The sequence below is a fragment of the Cucurbita pepo genome, chromosome 3 (assembly GCF_057944985.1).
Source record: "Cucurbita pepo subsp. pepo isolate OVF chromosome 3, ASM5794498v1, whole genome shotgun sequence".
Classification (NCBI taxonomy): domain Eukaryota; kingdom Viridiplantae; phylum Streptophyta; class Magnoliopsida; order Cucurbitales; family Cucurbitaceae; genus Cucurbita; species Cucurbita pepo.
This window is the reverse complement of record NC_141800.1, coordinates 5,505,931-5,522,192: the sequence shown is the minus strand read 5'-3', so window position 1 is coordinate 5,522,192 and position 16,262 is coordinate 5,505,931. Positions and strand designations below refer to the sequence as shown.

The 16,262-nt window shown below is 37.1% G+C and overlaps 3 protein-coding genes across 7 annotated transcripts; 2 read left to right on the top strand and 1 right to left on the bottom strand.

The window, feature by feature from the left end:
* Positions 1–441: 441 nt before the first annotated feature.
* Positions 442–1,179, top strand: LOC111789609 (uncharacterized). The gene has a single exon (XM_023670234.2). The coding sequence runs from the start codon at positions 442–444 to the stop codon at positions 1,177–1,179; it is 738 nt and encodes a 245-aa protein (XP_023526002.2).
* Positions 1,180–5,037: 3,858 nt separating this feature from the next.
* Positions 5,038–7,883, top strand: LOC111790017 (myb family transcription factor PHL5). 4 transcript variants are annotated; one of them, XM_087122322.1, is made up of 9 exons: positions 5,038–5,470; positions 5,724–5,826; positions 6,420–6,598; positions 6,740–6,836; positions 6,908–6,984; positions 7,073–7,112; positions 7,327–7,381; positions 7,461–7,530; positions 7,645–7,883. In XM_087122322.1, exons 2-9 carry the CDS (start codon positions 5,754–5,756, stop codon positions 7,753–7,755), a joined length of 702 nt encoding a protein of 233 aa, XP_086978448.1. In that variant the 5' UTR covers positions 5,038–5,470; positions 5,724–5,753; the 3' UTR covers positions 7,756–7,883. The 4 variants fall into 4 exon arrangements, with proteins under 4 accessions (XP_086978448.1, XP_086978447.1, XP_086978445.1 ...); XM_087122321.1 differs by having other exon boundaries at positions 6,396–6,598; XM_087122319.1 differs by lacking the exons at positions 5,038–5,470; positions 5,724–5,826 and having other exon boundaries at positions 5,851–6,598.
* Positions 7,884–7,938: 55 nt separating this feature from the next.
* LOC111790841 (uncharacterized) lies at positions 7,939–12,408 on the bottom strand. Of its 2 annotated transcripts, none has more exons than XM_023671930.2 (8): positions 12,199–12,408; positions 11,127–11,612; positions 10,544–10,709; positions 10,394–10,444; positions 9,893–10,075; positions 9,664–9,757; positions 8,661–9,397; positions 7,939–8,552 (listed from the first exon to the last, which is right to left on the bottom strand). In XM_023671930.2, exons 2-8 carry the CDS (start codon positions 11,588–11,590, stop codon positions 8,223–8,225), a joined length of 2,025 nt encoding a protein of 674 aa, XP_023527698.1. In that variant the 5' UTR covers positions 11,591–11,612; positions 12,199–12,408; the 3' UTR covers positions 7,939–8,222. The 2 variants fall into 2 exon arrangements, with proteins under 2 accessions (XP_023527698.1, XP_023527699.1); XM_023671931.2 differs by having other exon boundaries at positions 12,204–12,408.
* Positions 12,409–16,262: the final 3,854 nt, after the last annotated feature.

The following is a 16,262-nucleotide window of genomic DNA, read 5'->3' as shown; positions in this document are numbered from 1 at the left end:
AACAAAGGTTGAACGAATTTTGCTCCAAACATAAAGACGGACTCCGAGAAGGACGAACTTTCGACTCCCAACATTATGGAGCTCTAATAAGTCCATATTTTGACAAACTTTTGCATAAAAGTCGAGACGAACTCTAAAAAGGACGAACTTTGAGTTTCTAGTCATTCTGACCAAAGCAAAAGGTTCGGGACAGGTTTGAAAGATCGAGCCTCGAACATCCAAGCTCGAACCTAATATACTAATTAAATACTATGGATTAAAATAACATATTTGAGTAAACTAGGTGATTCCCTATAGTAACATATTTGGCTTACAAAAGAGGGCAAATACTTGGAGGAGCTCTTAAGCTCCATGAGATATATATATACATACAATTTGTACATAATAAAGAACAAACGAAGGCGGATCCATTTCCAATTCGAAATTGTTCATCACATTACTATGAAAGCTTCCATCATCTTCCGTGAAGATCAAAGAAACCCTACTTTCAGAGCCAAAATCCCTCTCAATTTCTTTGGTTTCCCCTTCCGTTCCGCCATTCAACTTGCTGAACCTGATAATCTCTCTTTCACCTTCACCTCTTTCTTCAGATCCGGCCCTGCTTTCAACTTCTCTTACCGTCCCAATGATTCTCTCGCCCCTTTCACTCTCGCCGTCAAGGCCGGAATCGGACTCTACGGCTCCTCCATTGACTCTCCTATGAATTTCACCGCCGAATTCAACCTTCCAGGTAATAAACCCCCTCGGTTCTTCCTTCACTTCAGGCCTCGACTCGGCGATTTCACTCTCCGCAGATCGGTCCAGTCGCACACCGCGAGTTTTAATTTGCCTCTGGATGATGATCTTGCTGCTATGAGTAGCGGCAAATCCGTCGATGGCGGCGAATCTTCGGGAGAAGTTCATGCTGACCTAGGTCTCGGAAATACGATACTCTCAGGCCAGAGAATCCATTGCTCGGGGATATTTAATCGATTCCATGATCTGCTCTCGACTGGGGAGATTAACGCGAGATCGACATTTAAGGTCAAGAACTCGGCGTCGGTGAAGTTCCAATGGTGCATGAGGTTTCCGATGAGCATGAAGAAGGAAGAGTTTACGGCCAAGGTTATGCTCTCCAAACTGCCATATCTGTTGGAAAGAGGGATAGTGAAAGAGATAGGAATAGATGAGAATAGATAGAAGCTGCAGTGCTTTATTAATGTCTACTGACTTAATGCTCAGAGGCTTACACAATTCCAGTATTTATAGCTTATACACTGGACCAGAAATAGTAAATCATCGAAATCTAGAAAGAATTTAAATCTACTAACAATCTCCTAAAAATCTCATAGTTTGAATATTTGAATCATATCTCTACTACTCTGAATCATATCTTCATTTTGAATCATATCTTCATTTTGAATCACATCTCAACACTCCCCCTTGATTCAAAGTTGCAAATGCCAAGTAATTGTCTGAAGTAGCAAAACTTTTCTTTTGACAATGCCTTGGTAAGTATGTCTGCTAGCTGTTCATCGGTGTTACAATATTCCAAGACAATTTCTTCGTCTGCAACAAGATCACGAATATAGTGATGTCGAAGTTCAATATGTTTTGTTCTACTGTGAAACGCTGGGTTCTTTGTCATAGAAATAGTTGCTTTATTATCACAAAATATCTTTGTTGCCCCTTTTTGCTCTTGTTGAAGATCAGCTAACATTCTTCTTAGCCAAATGGCTTGACACGCTGCTGAAGTTGCTGCAACATATTCTGCTTCTGATGTTGACAACGCCACTGTTGCTTGTTTCTTTGAGCTCCAAGTGATCGCTCCTGACCCTTCCTTCTTCACATATAAAGTAGGCTCATTCTCACTTCTCATGTATCCTTTCTTTTGAAAATACCCATCAATCTTGCTGTACCAAGCTCGAGGGGCCTGCTTTAATCCGTATAGTGCCTTTCTCAACTTGTATACCTTTGTTTCTTTGTCCTTCTCTATGAATCCTTCTGGTTGTGCTTGTTGTTGTGCATACCCTTTTGCTACAAGACGGGCCTTATGCTTTTGTATGCTTCCATCTGGTGCAAATTTTGTCCTGAACACCCATTTCAAATTGATTGCATTTTTTTCGTTTGGTAAGTCAACCATCTCCCATGTTCCATTTTTCTCAATGGACTGCATCTCTTCTACCATGGCTTTCTTCCACTCTTCTCTTTCAGCTGCTTCTTCATAACACATAGGATCTGAAACAGTAAGAGCAAATTGACATGATGCATATATGTCAGTTAAAGATTTATACTTCTTTGGAGGTGTCTCATCCGAAAGTTCTTCAAGAGAAGAATCGCTGTTTAGTGATGCTGAAGATGATGAATTTGACACATTTTGTGTTGCAGTGGAGACACTAGGAGATGCACTGGAGTTGACCCTTGTTTCTTCATTTGGGGAAACTTCAACGGTAATCTTTTGCTGCTCCTGTTCTTTACTCCAATCCCAACTCACATTTTCATTAAATATTACATCCCTTCTAACTAAAATCTTTTCACTGATGGGGTTGTATAATTTATATGCCTTTGATTGAGTACAATAGCCAATGAAAATGCATTTTTCAGATTTTTCATCAAGCTTTTGACGAACTTGAGGATGTTTCAAAGCATAAGCAACACAACCAAAGATTCGTAAATGACTTACAGATGGTTTCCTTCTATGCCATGCTTCATAGGGAGTTCGATTCATAACCGCCTTTGTTGGTGAGATGTTTAATAGATAAACAGATGTTGCTACGGCTTCTGCCCAAAATTGGTCTGGAAGTCTCTTTGCTTGTAACATACTTCTTGCCATCTCCACAATAGTTCGATTTTTCCGTTCAGCGATTCCATTTTGTTCTGGAGTATAGGGAGCTGTTAATTCCCTTTGGATGCCCTCTTCTTCACAAAACAGATTGAACTCTTTAGATATGAACTCGCCACCTCTGTCTGTTCGAAGAACTTTAATGTGACAGCCACTTTGGTTCTCTACCATAGCTTTAAACATCTGGAACTTCTGAAAAGTTTCTGACTTATGTTGTAGGAAATAGACCCAGCTCATGCGACTATAATCATCAATGAATAGTAAAAAATATATACTCCCACCCAAGGAATTCGTTTGCATTGGCCCACATAAATCAGCATGAATTAGTTCTAGACAGTGTGAAGCTCTTCTAGCTTTTCCAACAGGAAAGGACTTCCTAGTCTGCTTGCCATAAATGCATCCTTCACATAAGTTAGTTGAGTCAATTCTTGGTAATCCGAAAACCATACCTTTATTCCTGAGTATTTTCAGGCCGTTCATATGAAGATGTCCATATCTGAGATGCCATAATGTTGAGTCATCTTTCGTGCTAGCAGCAAGAGCAAAATCCTCCATGTTAGAAATATCAAGTGGAAACATCTTATTTGAAGTCATGGCAATTTGAACTTTATGACCTGATTTTTTATGTGTAATGACACATGTGTTGTCATCAAATAGAACTGAATGTCCTCTAGTCATCAATTGTCCAACACTCAATAAATTATACCCTAAATCAGGTACAAATTGAACATTATCTAATTGTTTTATCTTACCATAACTGGTTTCGACTTTCACCGTACCTTTTCCCTCAACTTGCATCTCTTTTGTGTTTCCAAGTTGCACCTTAATTTTTTGTGTCTCATCAAGCTCTTTGAATAAGGATTTGGTGCCTGTCATATGGTTCGAGCATCCGCTATCAACAAACCATAAGTCACCTTTTCTTGGATTAGTATCCATGCACGCCATAAGCAGCTTTTCTTCTTCTTCTTCATTCCCTGCTGCAAAATTCATTTGTTGATTTTTATACCAACAATTAGATTTTGTGTGCCCATACCTTTTGCAATAGTAACATTGTATGACATTCCTTTGTTCATTGAATTGTCTCTGTCCATCACTTCTCCATCTACCCCTGTTACCACGACCACCATGGAAGCTGCGAAATCCTCCTCTTCCACGACTTCTACCTGCTAAATGAATATTTTCTCTTTCGTTGTTTTCGTTGTTGGTTGTCTCCTTCACTTGTAGTGCCTTTTCTTCGTTTCTTTCTGATGCTCTGTTGATTCTTGCCTCATGAGCCTGAAGCGAGCCCATTAGTTCATCAACGGAGAGTACGGATAGATCCTTAGCTTCTTCTATGGCAGCCACCACATGGTCAAACTTTGGAGTTAAGCTTCTCAATACCTTTGCAACAATTGTTTCGTCTGAAATTTTCTCTCCATAGGTGCGCATCTGACTGACTATTGCCATTGTTCTGGACAAAAAATCAGCAATTGATTCGCCATTCGTCATGAGCAGAGTTTCAAAATCACGTCTTAGAGATTGCAATTTCACTGTTATGACTTTTGAATCTCCCTGAAACTCTTTCTGCAGAATTGACCATGCCTGCTTTGATGTGGTTGCTGCTGCAATTCGTGAAAAGATAGTCTCATGAACTGCTTGCTGAATAATGAATAAAGCCTTGGCATCGTTTTTCTTGGTTTCTCTTAGTCTCTCCTTTTCTTCTATTGTGGGTTCTAATAAATCAACAAACCCGTGCTCCACCAAGTCCCATAGCTCCTGCGATCTGAGCAAGGTCTTCATCTTGATGCTCCACCACTCATATTTCTCACCATTAAAGATTGGTAACAACGGTGCAGAGGAAGAGAAACCAGCTACTGCCATTTTTGTTTTGTGAAAGAAAATAATCACTCGCCCTCGTGTCGAACGAACTTGGCTCTGATACCAAAATTGTTGGAAAGAGGGATAGTGAAAGAGATAGGAATAGATGAGAATAGATAGAAGCTGCAGTGCTTTATTAATGTCTACTGACTTAATGCTCAGAGGCTTACACAATTCCAGTATTTATAGCTTATACACTGGACCAGAAATAGTAAATCATCGAAATCTAGAAAGAATTTAAATCTACTAACAATCTCCTAAAAATCTCATAGTTTGAATATTTGAATCATATCTCTACTACTCTGAATCATATCTTCATTTTGAATCATATCTTCATTTTGAATCACATCTCAACAATATCTAGCATTAAGAAAGATCAAAATCGAACTCGCGAAGGCCAGCGACAGCGAACGAGAAAGCAATGAGGCCGTCAGCGCCGGAGAGATTTCAGTCTTGAAGAAACATTTGGACGATTTACGGACAGAAAGCCGGTGGATGAAGAAGAACATAGAGCAACTTCGGTCAGAGATCGGTGACCAGATGGCTGCACCGGCGAATCCGCCGGTTGAATCTCGGAAGAAAAGATGAGTTAGAAAAAAGCGTCAACGGGGTCCACTTTTTTTGTGGACTCAAAACGGAAGTCGCGTGATCGATCCAGGCCCGTGAGCCCATTGGGCTTTCTGAGGCTAATAATGAGATCCTGAGGGACTGATGGGCAATAATTGAAGTTGGCAGGACTGCAGTTGCAAATTCCTTCTTTCGGCAAGAAGCTTGGACAAATTGCAATACCATGTATGCCCATCTTGTCTCAATTTGTGTCCAATATTTAATTATTTTCATACTCTGATATCATTATTTTTAAATTCAATTACAAATAATTTCATATATATATATATATATATATATATATATATATATATATATATATATATATATATATATATATATATATCCATGATTTTGGGTATATTCTAAATAAAATTAAGGGAAAATAACAATAACCCACTAATAAAAAATCTAAATTGATTCACTTGTGACTATTTAGGATCATTAATGTTTCTGGAACTCATAATTGATGGCAACGGTGGTTTATTCATCAAATGCACCTGGACGACGACGAAGAGCTACAGCCAAAATCACTCAAAAAGGTGACCTTTAATTCTTTAGGAATAAAGAGAAATGATTGGTTGTGTTGGGTCACATGGAATTTAATATTTTAGGAGTTTCTTTTTTTATACCTAAATGATGTTGTACAGAGACAAATGAATTGTTCCATGAAATTAGTCGAGATGCATAGAACCTAATCCGAACTCTAAAATGAATCTAACCCGAACTTGAAAATGAAAATGAGTTAATGATAAAATTAAAATTTGGGTATTGGAGACAAAATGTTGATTGGTTTATTTAAGATTAGAGCTTTGTACTACTTCAAATAACTTTGTACTAGTTGTACCAGTTGTTACCATTATAAAAAAAAACTTTGAACAGAAAAGAATTTTTTTCTTTTGAGATGAAGCTACATGGCGACATTATGTCCTTATCATTACAAGAAAGTGGATCAAACACCCTCATCTGTTCTTATATATACCATTTACATTTTATTGTATTCCTTCATATGATTATGATATGACTGACCAACTATTGATGAGTGATTACAATGGGCTTTGTCAACTCTCTTATTTGGGATCGCCATTGCTTGATTTCTATGTTTTTGAAGGATGTGAAACTTTCTCTGAAGCAGAGTCTTCATTTGTATCCTCCAACACTGAAGATGATCAACATCACCTTCCTTTCTCATCTTTTACTTTTGATTCATCAAAGCATCAAGGAGAAGCTCAAGAACAATCAAGCTGCTGCCAAGAGTTCAGCGGTGACTGTTCCTGGTCATGGGAAGAGTTGATGGGGAATGAGAATAAAAAGGTTTGTCGATTAGTCCGTTCTGTTTTGTTTTGGTTTGGTTCATTTTGGTCTTTGTAATTCCCTATATGATGAATTTGATTCGTATATTGTGTTTAAACCTTTTCTTTTTTGGTTCTTGTTCTCTTTTTCGTTGTGTTTCAGTCAAAATCAAGGATTGGTTCGAAGAAGCGAATTAAATGGACTGAAGAACTTCACCAGAAATTCATGAATTGTGTGGATCAGCTTGGTGGCACTCGAAGTAAGTAACGTTTTTGGTAAATGAGGATATCCCCATCTGAATTAGTAACTCTGTTTGTTACAAAAGTGCAGAAGCCACACCAAAGCAACTCCTCCACTTGATGAAAACTGAAGGATTGACTCTCATCCATATAAAAAGCCACTTGCAGGTTTGTATACAGAAAAAGCTACCAAAATTTCACTCTAAATTTCTTATTCTTTTGATTTAGTTTTTAACCAAATGGTTTTCCGTTTCAGAAATACCGCATTTCACAGCATATTCGAGATTTTTCAAAAGGTATGTTTTATGAATTACAGAACGTGTCAATCTAGATAGTTAACGTCTTATACATTAAAAAGTATAATCACTACAATAAAATGTTAAGATTGTCACGAGTATCCAAACTAGAAATATAATTTAACTGAAACTCTCAGCTAAACCAAACAAACAACGACGTGTTTTTCAAATCTCCATATCCCCTCGTGTACTAAAAGTCGACGTGTTTGTGAAGCAGGAAAATCCGAGAGAGAAACTGACAAGGAACTGATGCTGGCTAACCAAAACAGGTAGATTTGTGTACTTGAGTTGCATTTACATTAATCACAACAAGAAAACGTTACAAACTTTCCTTACATATCCAAGCAGAGGGAAGCAGCTGGTGGAAGCAGCGAGACAACTACTTGCTACACAGAGTAGTTTGAATGAACAATTGGAGGTCTGATTGAATGTTCCTTAGAAGTTATAATTTCATCAAATTTGACATCAAACATGAACAAATAATAGAACCTCATGCTTTATTCAAAAGTTGATGCTTGGGTTTTGGGTACAGGTTCAGAAGAACTTGATATCAGCTATTGAAGAACAATTGAAGCAACTGAGAGGAGTTTTAGAACGAAGAGGGAAACCTGTTGTGTTTAGAAATGAGGAAGAGAGAAAATAAAATGGAGTTTGGTTGAATCAGAAAAATGTGTTCTTTCTACTGTCATCTTTTGATGTCAATATCCCTTCAATCTTCAACAAAAGTAACTCACATTTAAACACGCAAATAAAGGGTTATAGTAACAGAAATTCACGAGACAAAATCAAGCAGAGGTAGTATACAATAATGGTTTCAAGTCCGATGTATAGTAAAAATGGTAACTTATTATATCATATTAGACCCGAAACAAGCAACACATGCAGAAGTACCGCCATTTAACATGATCTTATAAACCACAACCACAACCACAAATACACACACACACACATATATATATATATATATATATTGGTTTTAAATGAAAATATCCCTATCGGTATTACTTATCTTTCAAGCCGAGCACGAATTTGAATCCTTCTCGAAAAGTATTGCCAACAATCAAGAAACTGCACTCAAAGATCTTGTTCAGCTCCCTATCATGGCTGGAACTAGAAACCAGCCCATCCAGCAGGTTGTGAAGATACGTCGGTGTTTTTCGGTTCACCACCAGTACGTTGTTGTGGACTATTCCTTTCACCAGTAAATCCAGATTTGTTGGAGCTTCCAGCAGACACGGCTGTGAAACTCTCAGCTCCGAAGCCCCAGCTTTCGAAACCGGTGTTGTCTGAAGAAGAAGCCTGCTTTCTCGACAGGCTTCTAGTTCTCACAGATTTGACTTCCTTCTCGGTCGTAACAGGCTGCTGGTTTGAGGATTCTTCTGCAAAGGCCTGCCATGGCTTTGCATCAGGGATAGGAGTACTCGAATCGGCCTTTTGCAGCTGAGAGGTGAAATTAACACAAATCATTTTACGTTACATAATGATGGGAGCTTTCCCTGCAATGAAGAATATCAAATCCACGGGACGAAAAAGAAAGTGAGGGCATACCCGAGGCATGGCAGAAGGTTGAACGTCCCGTGAGTTATGACTTTTTATTTCAACTTTCTTTGGTGAGGGACTCCTAGCAGCAAGTGCTTGCTTGAGCTCCTGTATCTCTTGCCTCTGAGAACGGCAGATGGCAGACAACTTTTCAAATTTGGATGTGATTTCAGCTTTCTCCACATTTGCTTGCTTCAGTTGCTCCTTCAACTTCTCCACCTCAGCCTCTAATGCTACTTCCTTTCCTGGTCTGTTGTTAGTGACATCAGAACTGAATTTGGAGGTATCAAACTCAGAAACAAAATTGTTAAAAGCTTTATCCTGGAAAGCTGCACTCTCGGTTTTTGATGCTTTTGATCCCTCGGAACCACGGTCTGTTTCATTCTGGAAAAACGATAATTTGATGTCACTGAATGAACCACTGTCTGTCACTGTCTTGTTTGACTTTTGGACTACATCCCCAGGACTAGCATTCTTAAGCGAAGAATGATTATTTGGATTAATCCTGTCATGTTTTGATGAGCGAGAAGTTGACTCTTCATCGAACCTAATTCTGTTGGTATCCTCGTTGACGGTGTCATTGGCATGTTGAGTAGACCAGAAAGCACCCAGCGATCCTCCACCTCCACCTCCACCTGCTGCCTTAGGCATATGTGCTGCTGCTTGTGACGAACTTTTAACTGAAGGAACTGCGGGTGGACTTCTACGAGGCATAGGAGACGACTTGTTCACAGGGTTGGAAATGCCTGATAAGATATCATTCATATCAACAAACTTCAACACCAAACCATAATTTTTAAGCCCTTCACACATTTGTCCAACTAGAGATATAAATGACCTCTGTTTTCTAAACTAACTCGATAATGAATAACTAGTAAATGCTCCTGAAGAATAAGATTTTATTTGATGCCATCATGTATCCTACCTCCTATCTGAGACATTGATTAAAAAGTATCTTAAGGGAAAGAGATCTAATCAAACTAGTGAATGCTAAAGCTACCTTCACCCTCACCTTCCTGTTTGTCTGTAGAGGGCATGTCAGGTGGCTGATCAGGTAATGACTTCTGTGATTCAACTGGTAGCTGGTCATTAGCACGAAACCAGACCTGTCACAACACAAACAAACCCTAAGATTAGGAAGGAATTATGAAAATCCTGACACCTATTATTGTCATGGACATGAGAAATCTAAACTAACCTAAATTCATGGAGATGAATGGCCAATCAAGCAAAGCGCTTGCCTGCGTGATATCTGGTCTGTCATTTGGTGACGCTTGGAGCATATCTCTGATTAGGTTTGTAATCGATGAGCTATATTTAGGTAACTCTGGTATTCGATAGTTCCCATTTAAAATTTGAAGTTTTGACTCTCCATCAAAAGCACTTTTGAAGTAACATATGCGGAAGAGAAGACACCCAAGAGCCTGTCATGTAATAGAATTCAAATCTCAATTATAAAAGGAACATCAAACACTTAAACGTGTATAGAATGTATGAGATCAATCATCCTCAATATATGTCTTGAATTTTAATTTTTGGGCGATTTGTTGGATAATATGCAATGTCGACCTTCCTCGCTTCAAGATCAATAGTTAACATGGTAATCCGCCTGTAAGCTACCTCATATATGATAAATCAAAGTTGTGTTCAACCAAGAAGAAGAGTGCTAAGAATCATAATAAGTGTATACATAAACTCTATATCACAATTGATGTTTTGATAGAGAGGAAGACTTCACATACCCATATATCAACTTTCTCATTTATAAGCTCTCTCCGGTATAGATCCCACATCTGTTCCATAACAGTAAAAAGATCAAAATAATGACAAACATATTTACAACCAGAGATCACAACTGCAAGTTGTTTTTTAGGATATGGATCCCTTAATACCTCAGGGGCTCTATAGGCTGGTGTAGTGTACTTCCTGATGTTATCTTCTTCCACTCCCATTTCCTCAGGCTTCTCGAAACGCTTGTGGTTTGTAGAAGTGCTTCCAAAATCACATAATTTCCAGAGGCCATCTGAGCCTAACAAAAGATTTTCAGCTTTCAAATCTCTGAAAATTGCAATGACAAGGGAAAATCAATAATTAGTAGTGCAATAAAAGAATCGCTATTAAAAAGAATCAAGATTTTAGTGTAGTCATTAGACTCGGTAACAAAAAACATAGACAACACCATCATTACAAAAACCATGCACCATTGACCGATGTTTCCAAACATGGTTGGATTAGATCAACCAAAACCATATACAACAAAAAATAGAGCGTAGACATGACTTCAAAGCTATTGAGTAGAGATCTTTTTACCCTGAATTACAAAGCTTCAAATTAACAACCAAACTACTAGCTGAGAAAATCGCGTCGGTTCATTAACTAGTTATGAAATATGGCAGAATCAAGATTTTGTATATTATTACAACTTAAAAGATCATCACATTGCTGGGGTATAGATAACTAGCTACCGTGTTTTACCTGTGAGCAATTGGCGGGGAATGACAATGCATTGCAAATACTGCATTACAAACATCTCTGAAAATTAAGAGAACTTGATTTTCATCAAAGTATCCAGCTCCTCTACTCTCCAGGACACTAACCAAAGACTTCTCACAAAATTCCATCACAAGTAGAGCTTCCTTTGTGCGTCCCATATCTATGATAGTGTGGGCATAAAGTGTAACAACATTGGGGTGGCCCCTAAGTGATTTCATAACTGAAACCTCCTTCAACACCAATTCAAGAGATTCCTCATCATTGCATATAATGTGCTTCAAAGCATACTGATTCGAAATGTGTACAGCATCCTTAGCTAAGTACACACAAGAGAATCCTCCTTCAGCAATGACGTTTCTTACTTGAATCTTAAGATTTCCAACATCGATTGATCGACCCTCAAGACCAGATGGCTCTTTGTGCATGAAAGGCTTGAACCTCCACATGGTTTATAGATGTATAACGAAACTGAAACGGAATACATACAAATGAAAACATTATTAATATTACAATACACAAAAAGTCCCCTTCTTTTGGCAGATTTAAAAGCGAAAAATTGGAGCTGAAATGAACAACAAAAGATCATTCACAATCTATTCCTCGATCAGGTTGTAAACTTAAACCCTAAAACCTCAAATCCCAATCAGTTCCAGAAAAATAGCATTCACATTCGCTCATAAAAAGCAGATCCAATACTAGTCAACCAATTGCAATGGCATTGCTTCTTGGATCTTAAGGTACAAAGCAAAAAAGTACATAAAATTTCAAAATCCAATCAACTGTATACCCAGAACACAATCAACGCATCTAAAGATCACTAGCCAATGTCCAATCCAAACAACGCCCTGGGATCTAGGAGTACAGCAGGGCACCCAATAACCATAGCGCAAGAATGAAAAACTAAACCCTAACTCCGACCTCAAGCATCACTAAAATGGGAAAAGAACAACAATCCAATTCGATTCCATAGCAAAACAGAATTACAAGCAAAGATAACAATCTGTAATCACCGGAAATTAGAAGCAAAACAACACGTGGAGATTTGGAAACTTACCCTACCTTGATGAAGAGGCGAGTTATGGAAGAGCAAGGAGGGGGTCAGAATCCGATGGAATTTAAGACGGAGGAGATGGGTGGCGATTGAGATCTGGGAGTTTGCTTGTGGATCCAGAAAGACGAAGAGAGATGAAATCTAAAGCTATATCTCACCTCCTGACGCAGACAGAGGGAAAAGAGGGTACCAAACGAAAGCCCTCTCTCAAGATTGTTAAATGTTTTTATATATATATAATTACATTATCCTACATTATAAAAAATATATATTTTATAAAAAAAAAATATATTATTTTAAACCCATTAAAAATTTTGGTTCATGTGCTAACTCCGAGACCTCGGACCTTGGCTTAGTAACGAACGAATGGGAGCTCAAAGAGCTTTCTTGGGTTGGTTCAATGCATACAAACTAACATATTACTAACTTTCCTTTTACGACTTCTTTTGTTGTGTTTATCTGATCGCAAATTGAGCGTTTCATGGTTTGCTTAACTGGTGGTTGAGGGCTCTCTTTGTCTCAATTTCTTGGGTTGTCCGGGTTGTCCAGGTTGTCTTCTTAATATGGAAGGTAAAGTTTTGTCATAACTCCGTGCATGTCTATAATTTTCACCGTTTATGGGATAAATCATATGAGCATAACGTAATTCATAAGTAGTAGCAATCATTAATATAGTCTTTTGTAACGGCTTGATTTTTCTATTAAAAATAAGATCGCCATGAATGCATAACATGATTGTTAAGTGCGGAAACGTTCATTTAAAATATTTTATAGACTTAAAAATTCGTAACAAAATTTTAAAACAAAACAAGTGAAATTTAAATAAAATAAAGAAGAGAATATAATGCAGTATCCTAACACTAGTTTCATAGCCTTCATCGACCAAATGCAGTCATCATCCATACAAAATGTAAGAATAACACGTGACTTTAGTATTTTAAGAAATACTCAATATCCCCACATTTCGGGTATAATAGTGACATTAGTGTGAAGGGATGGTCTCATTTGTTTTAGAACCATGGTTCCCTTCAACCAACTCAAGGGTTTTTAGCCTATTCCTTACTGTACAACCATATCTTTAACCTTGTTTATTGGTTTTTTCGCGCGATTATTTTTATCTTTTATAAACGTTTTAAAATTACATATACCAGAAATGCAACTATAAATAACTGAATAAAGGAGAGGATGCATGAATGAACTAAGAACGGAATGAAAACAATCCTAAAAATAGAATGACTAAGCAAAATTTTAAAAAAATTGGGAGTCTCTGCCTATACCAACAAGGTACACCTCCCTTTTCGGTGGCTTAATCATAAGAATTTCATGGTTGTGTATGCTTTATTTGGAGCAGTTCTACGTCAGTGACCTCTTAGAAATTTTTCTAACGTGCATGTGAGTAAAAACAAAGCATACTAGTAACCTGACCATGACCGGGATGTAAGTGAATGTCTAGGCCAAGCCCATCAATGAATGACCCTATCCCCTTGAGACCAAGATGAAGATTTTGGGCCAAGTTGCCAACGGCCCATAATTGACATTTACAATTTGCACTCTTTTTCTTATTTTAATAATAATTACTACATAATATGCCTTTAAAACAAATATTCGATTATGCATATATTTTAAATAAAAACTAAATTATTATATTTAGTTTATTTGTCTATTTATCTTATCTTGTTAATCAAGCACATACGCGCTTAATAATTAATGTCACGCTTATTTATTTAAGAATATGCCAACAATAAAATAATTTAAAGACTTCTATAATAATAATATTCAATTATAATCGTAAATTCACCTCGTGGATTCAGACCAAGATTCAGACAAGGATTTGAAATTTAGATTCACCAGTTGTTGGCTTCAACTATCTTTTGCGGCATGATCATGTTACCTACTAGTAACTTGTAAAAGTGAAATATATATGTGCGGATCAATAGTAAATCATCTTCCTCCCTGGAAAACAAAGAGTATAGTTAGAAGGACCTGACCGTAACTCTACAGTCGAGCTGCTTCGTTCCTCTCCCTATCGGTCGAGAAACAACTTTCCTGTCAAACCCTTTTCTGTCTGTATCAATTTCTAACTATGGGACCCTTCTCTCCTTCTTTTTCTTATTTCCATATAGGTGGTAGATCGACCCGCGTGTTCTCATCTAATAAAGATGTACAATACTCGTAGAGACTAGAGAATGGGTCAAGTAAACTCCTTCGGAATCGGTTTAGATTCCGGATTTAATATGAATTGACTCTCCTATATAGATTTTTCACGAGTGAACTGCTCTACATTCAACCACGCCACTATAACCAAACGTACAAACTTGGTTAACGAACATGGTTTATACGCTACTAATATAGCGACGTATCGAGCATTTGACTAACTTACACCATATAATATATATTATAAAGAAAGTGGATACTAAGTAGAGGAAATACAAATGAGAAACCAACAAAAACAAAAAGAAAATTCAGTCCTTTCTTTTGCTTTTTACCCTTTTTTAAAACAAAGAAAAGAAAAAAGAAAGTCAGAGATTGAGGGTGACATGAGCAGAATTAATGCACATGCCAAAGGGGACAATGCTCACATGATACAAACATGGTTCCTCCTCTCCTTCGCTTCCCAAGTTCATACCATTTTCTGTTTGTTTCTCGAGAAAATTCACCCTCTTCTTTGACCTTCGATTACTCTATTGGTTTCGTTCGAGCTAAATTACTAAATACCCAATTCAAAAATAGCATAAAGATATAACCTTTAAATATAAACTATCAGTAAATATATGGTATTGTCTCGAACGTTATCTGTCTCTTTCATTCTAATCATTCTCTCTTTCAAAGACTTGACTACCAAAAGGGCTTATCGTTTGTGAATGGACTTTTTTCGTCCTTGACATTGAGTGAAATAATAACAAAAATGTATGGAAAAGCGGGTTTGATGGTAATTTCACACCCGAGTATGTGCCCTTCATGTAACGAAAAGTGGCCAACCACATTGACCCACATAGCATGTTCTTTTCTTTGTTATCACAAGAAATAGTGCCCTATATGATTTGGTATTAATTGAGCAACCTTCAAACTATGCATGAAACCAGCCATTATTAATTATTTTGCCTACCATTTTGGATTCAAGTAGGGTTTCAATCAAATGCATCCAAATTATAACTATTTTTATCCAATATAAAAAAAAATTATAATTATCTATATTAAAATTTTCTACGTGACATACAAAATTTATGGATATTTTTATTAATTTAGTAATTTATTTTTGTTGTGCGTTCTTAAAAAGGATTTAGTTTTTTTATTTATTGGTTTAAATTCTCCGAATAAAAATTTAAAATACAAAGACAACATTGCCTTTTAAAATTATGAATGATATCGCTACATAATAGTTGCACGAGGGGCTAAAACAATGATTAGTTATAGCACATGTTATATTAAACAAAATTTGTCCGACTTTAAGACAAATCATATTAGCATAGAATCATCTTACACTTTAGGAATGAATATTAGAAAGAAATAATTGTTGATGCGAGATTTTGGCCGAGGGTTCACATCAGGTAGTGATTGATTGAAAGACTGATCTAACCAATAAGGACAAAAACCCGTATAAAAATGAAGCGAGGTGCAATACAGTCCAATACCTAAGTCAATGTTTAGACTCTAACAGTGTCTAGTTGAGCTAGAATAGTATTGTATGTCTCTTTAGTGAGATAAGCGAATCCCTTTTGTTTATTCCATTTTTCATTGTCCCACTATCGGGATTATACACAGTCACGAAAAGTAAGAAAAAAAGGAGCATGCACCTTGGCTAAGTTAGTACCCAACTCAGTAGGTTAAACTCATTGTGTGTATTTGGTGTCTCCTTGTCTATTTGGTTCACGCGGCTCTTCAAAGGTTTATAGATCTCGTTTATAAATCTCGACTTCATTACTAATCGTGTTTTTCTCGAAGTTCAAATCCCAAATTTAGAATGCTTTTAGATATCGACGAAAAAAAAAAGGTCTTGTAGGCATCACATGGGGATGACCCCAACCCTATGTTAACCATTCCCAAATTTGTGGCTCTAAAGTCTTTAA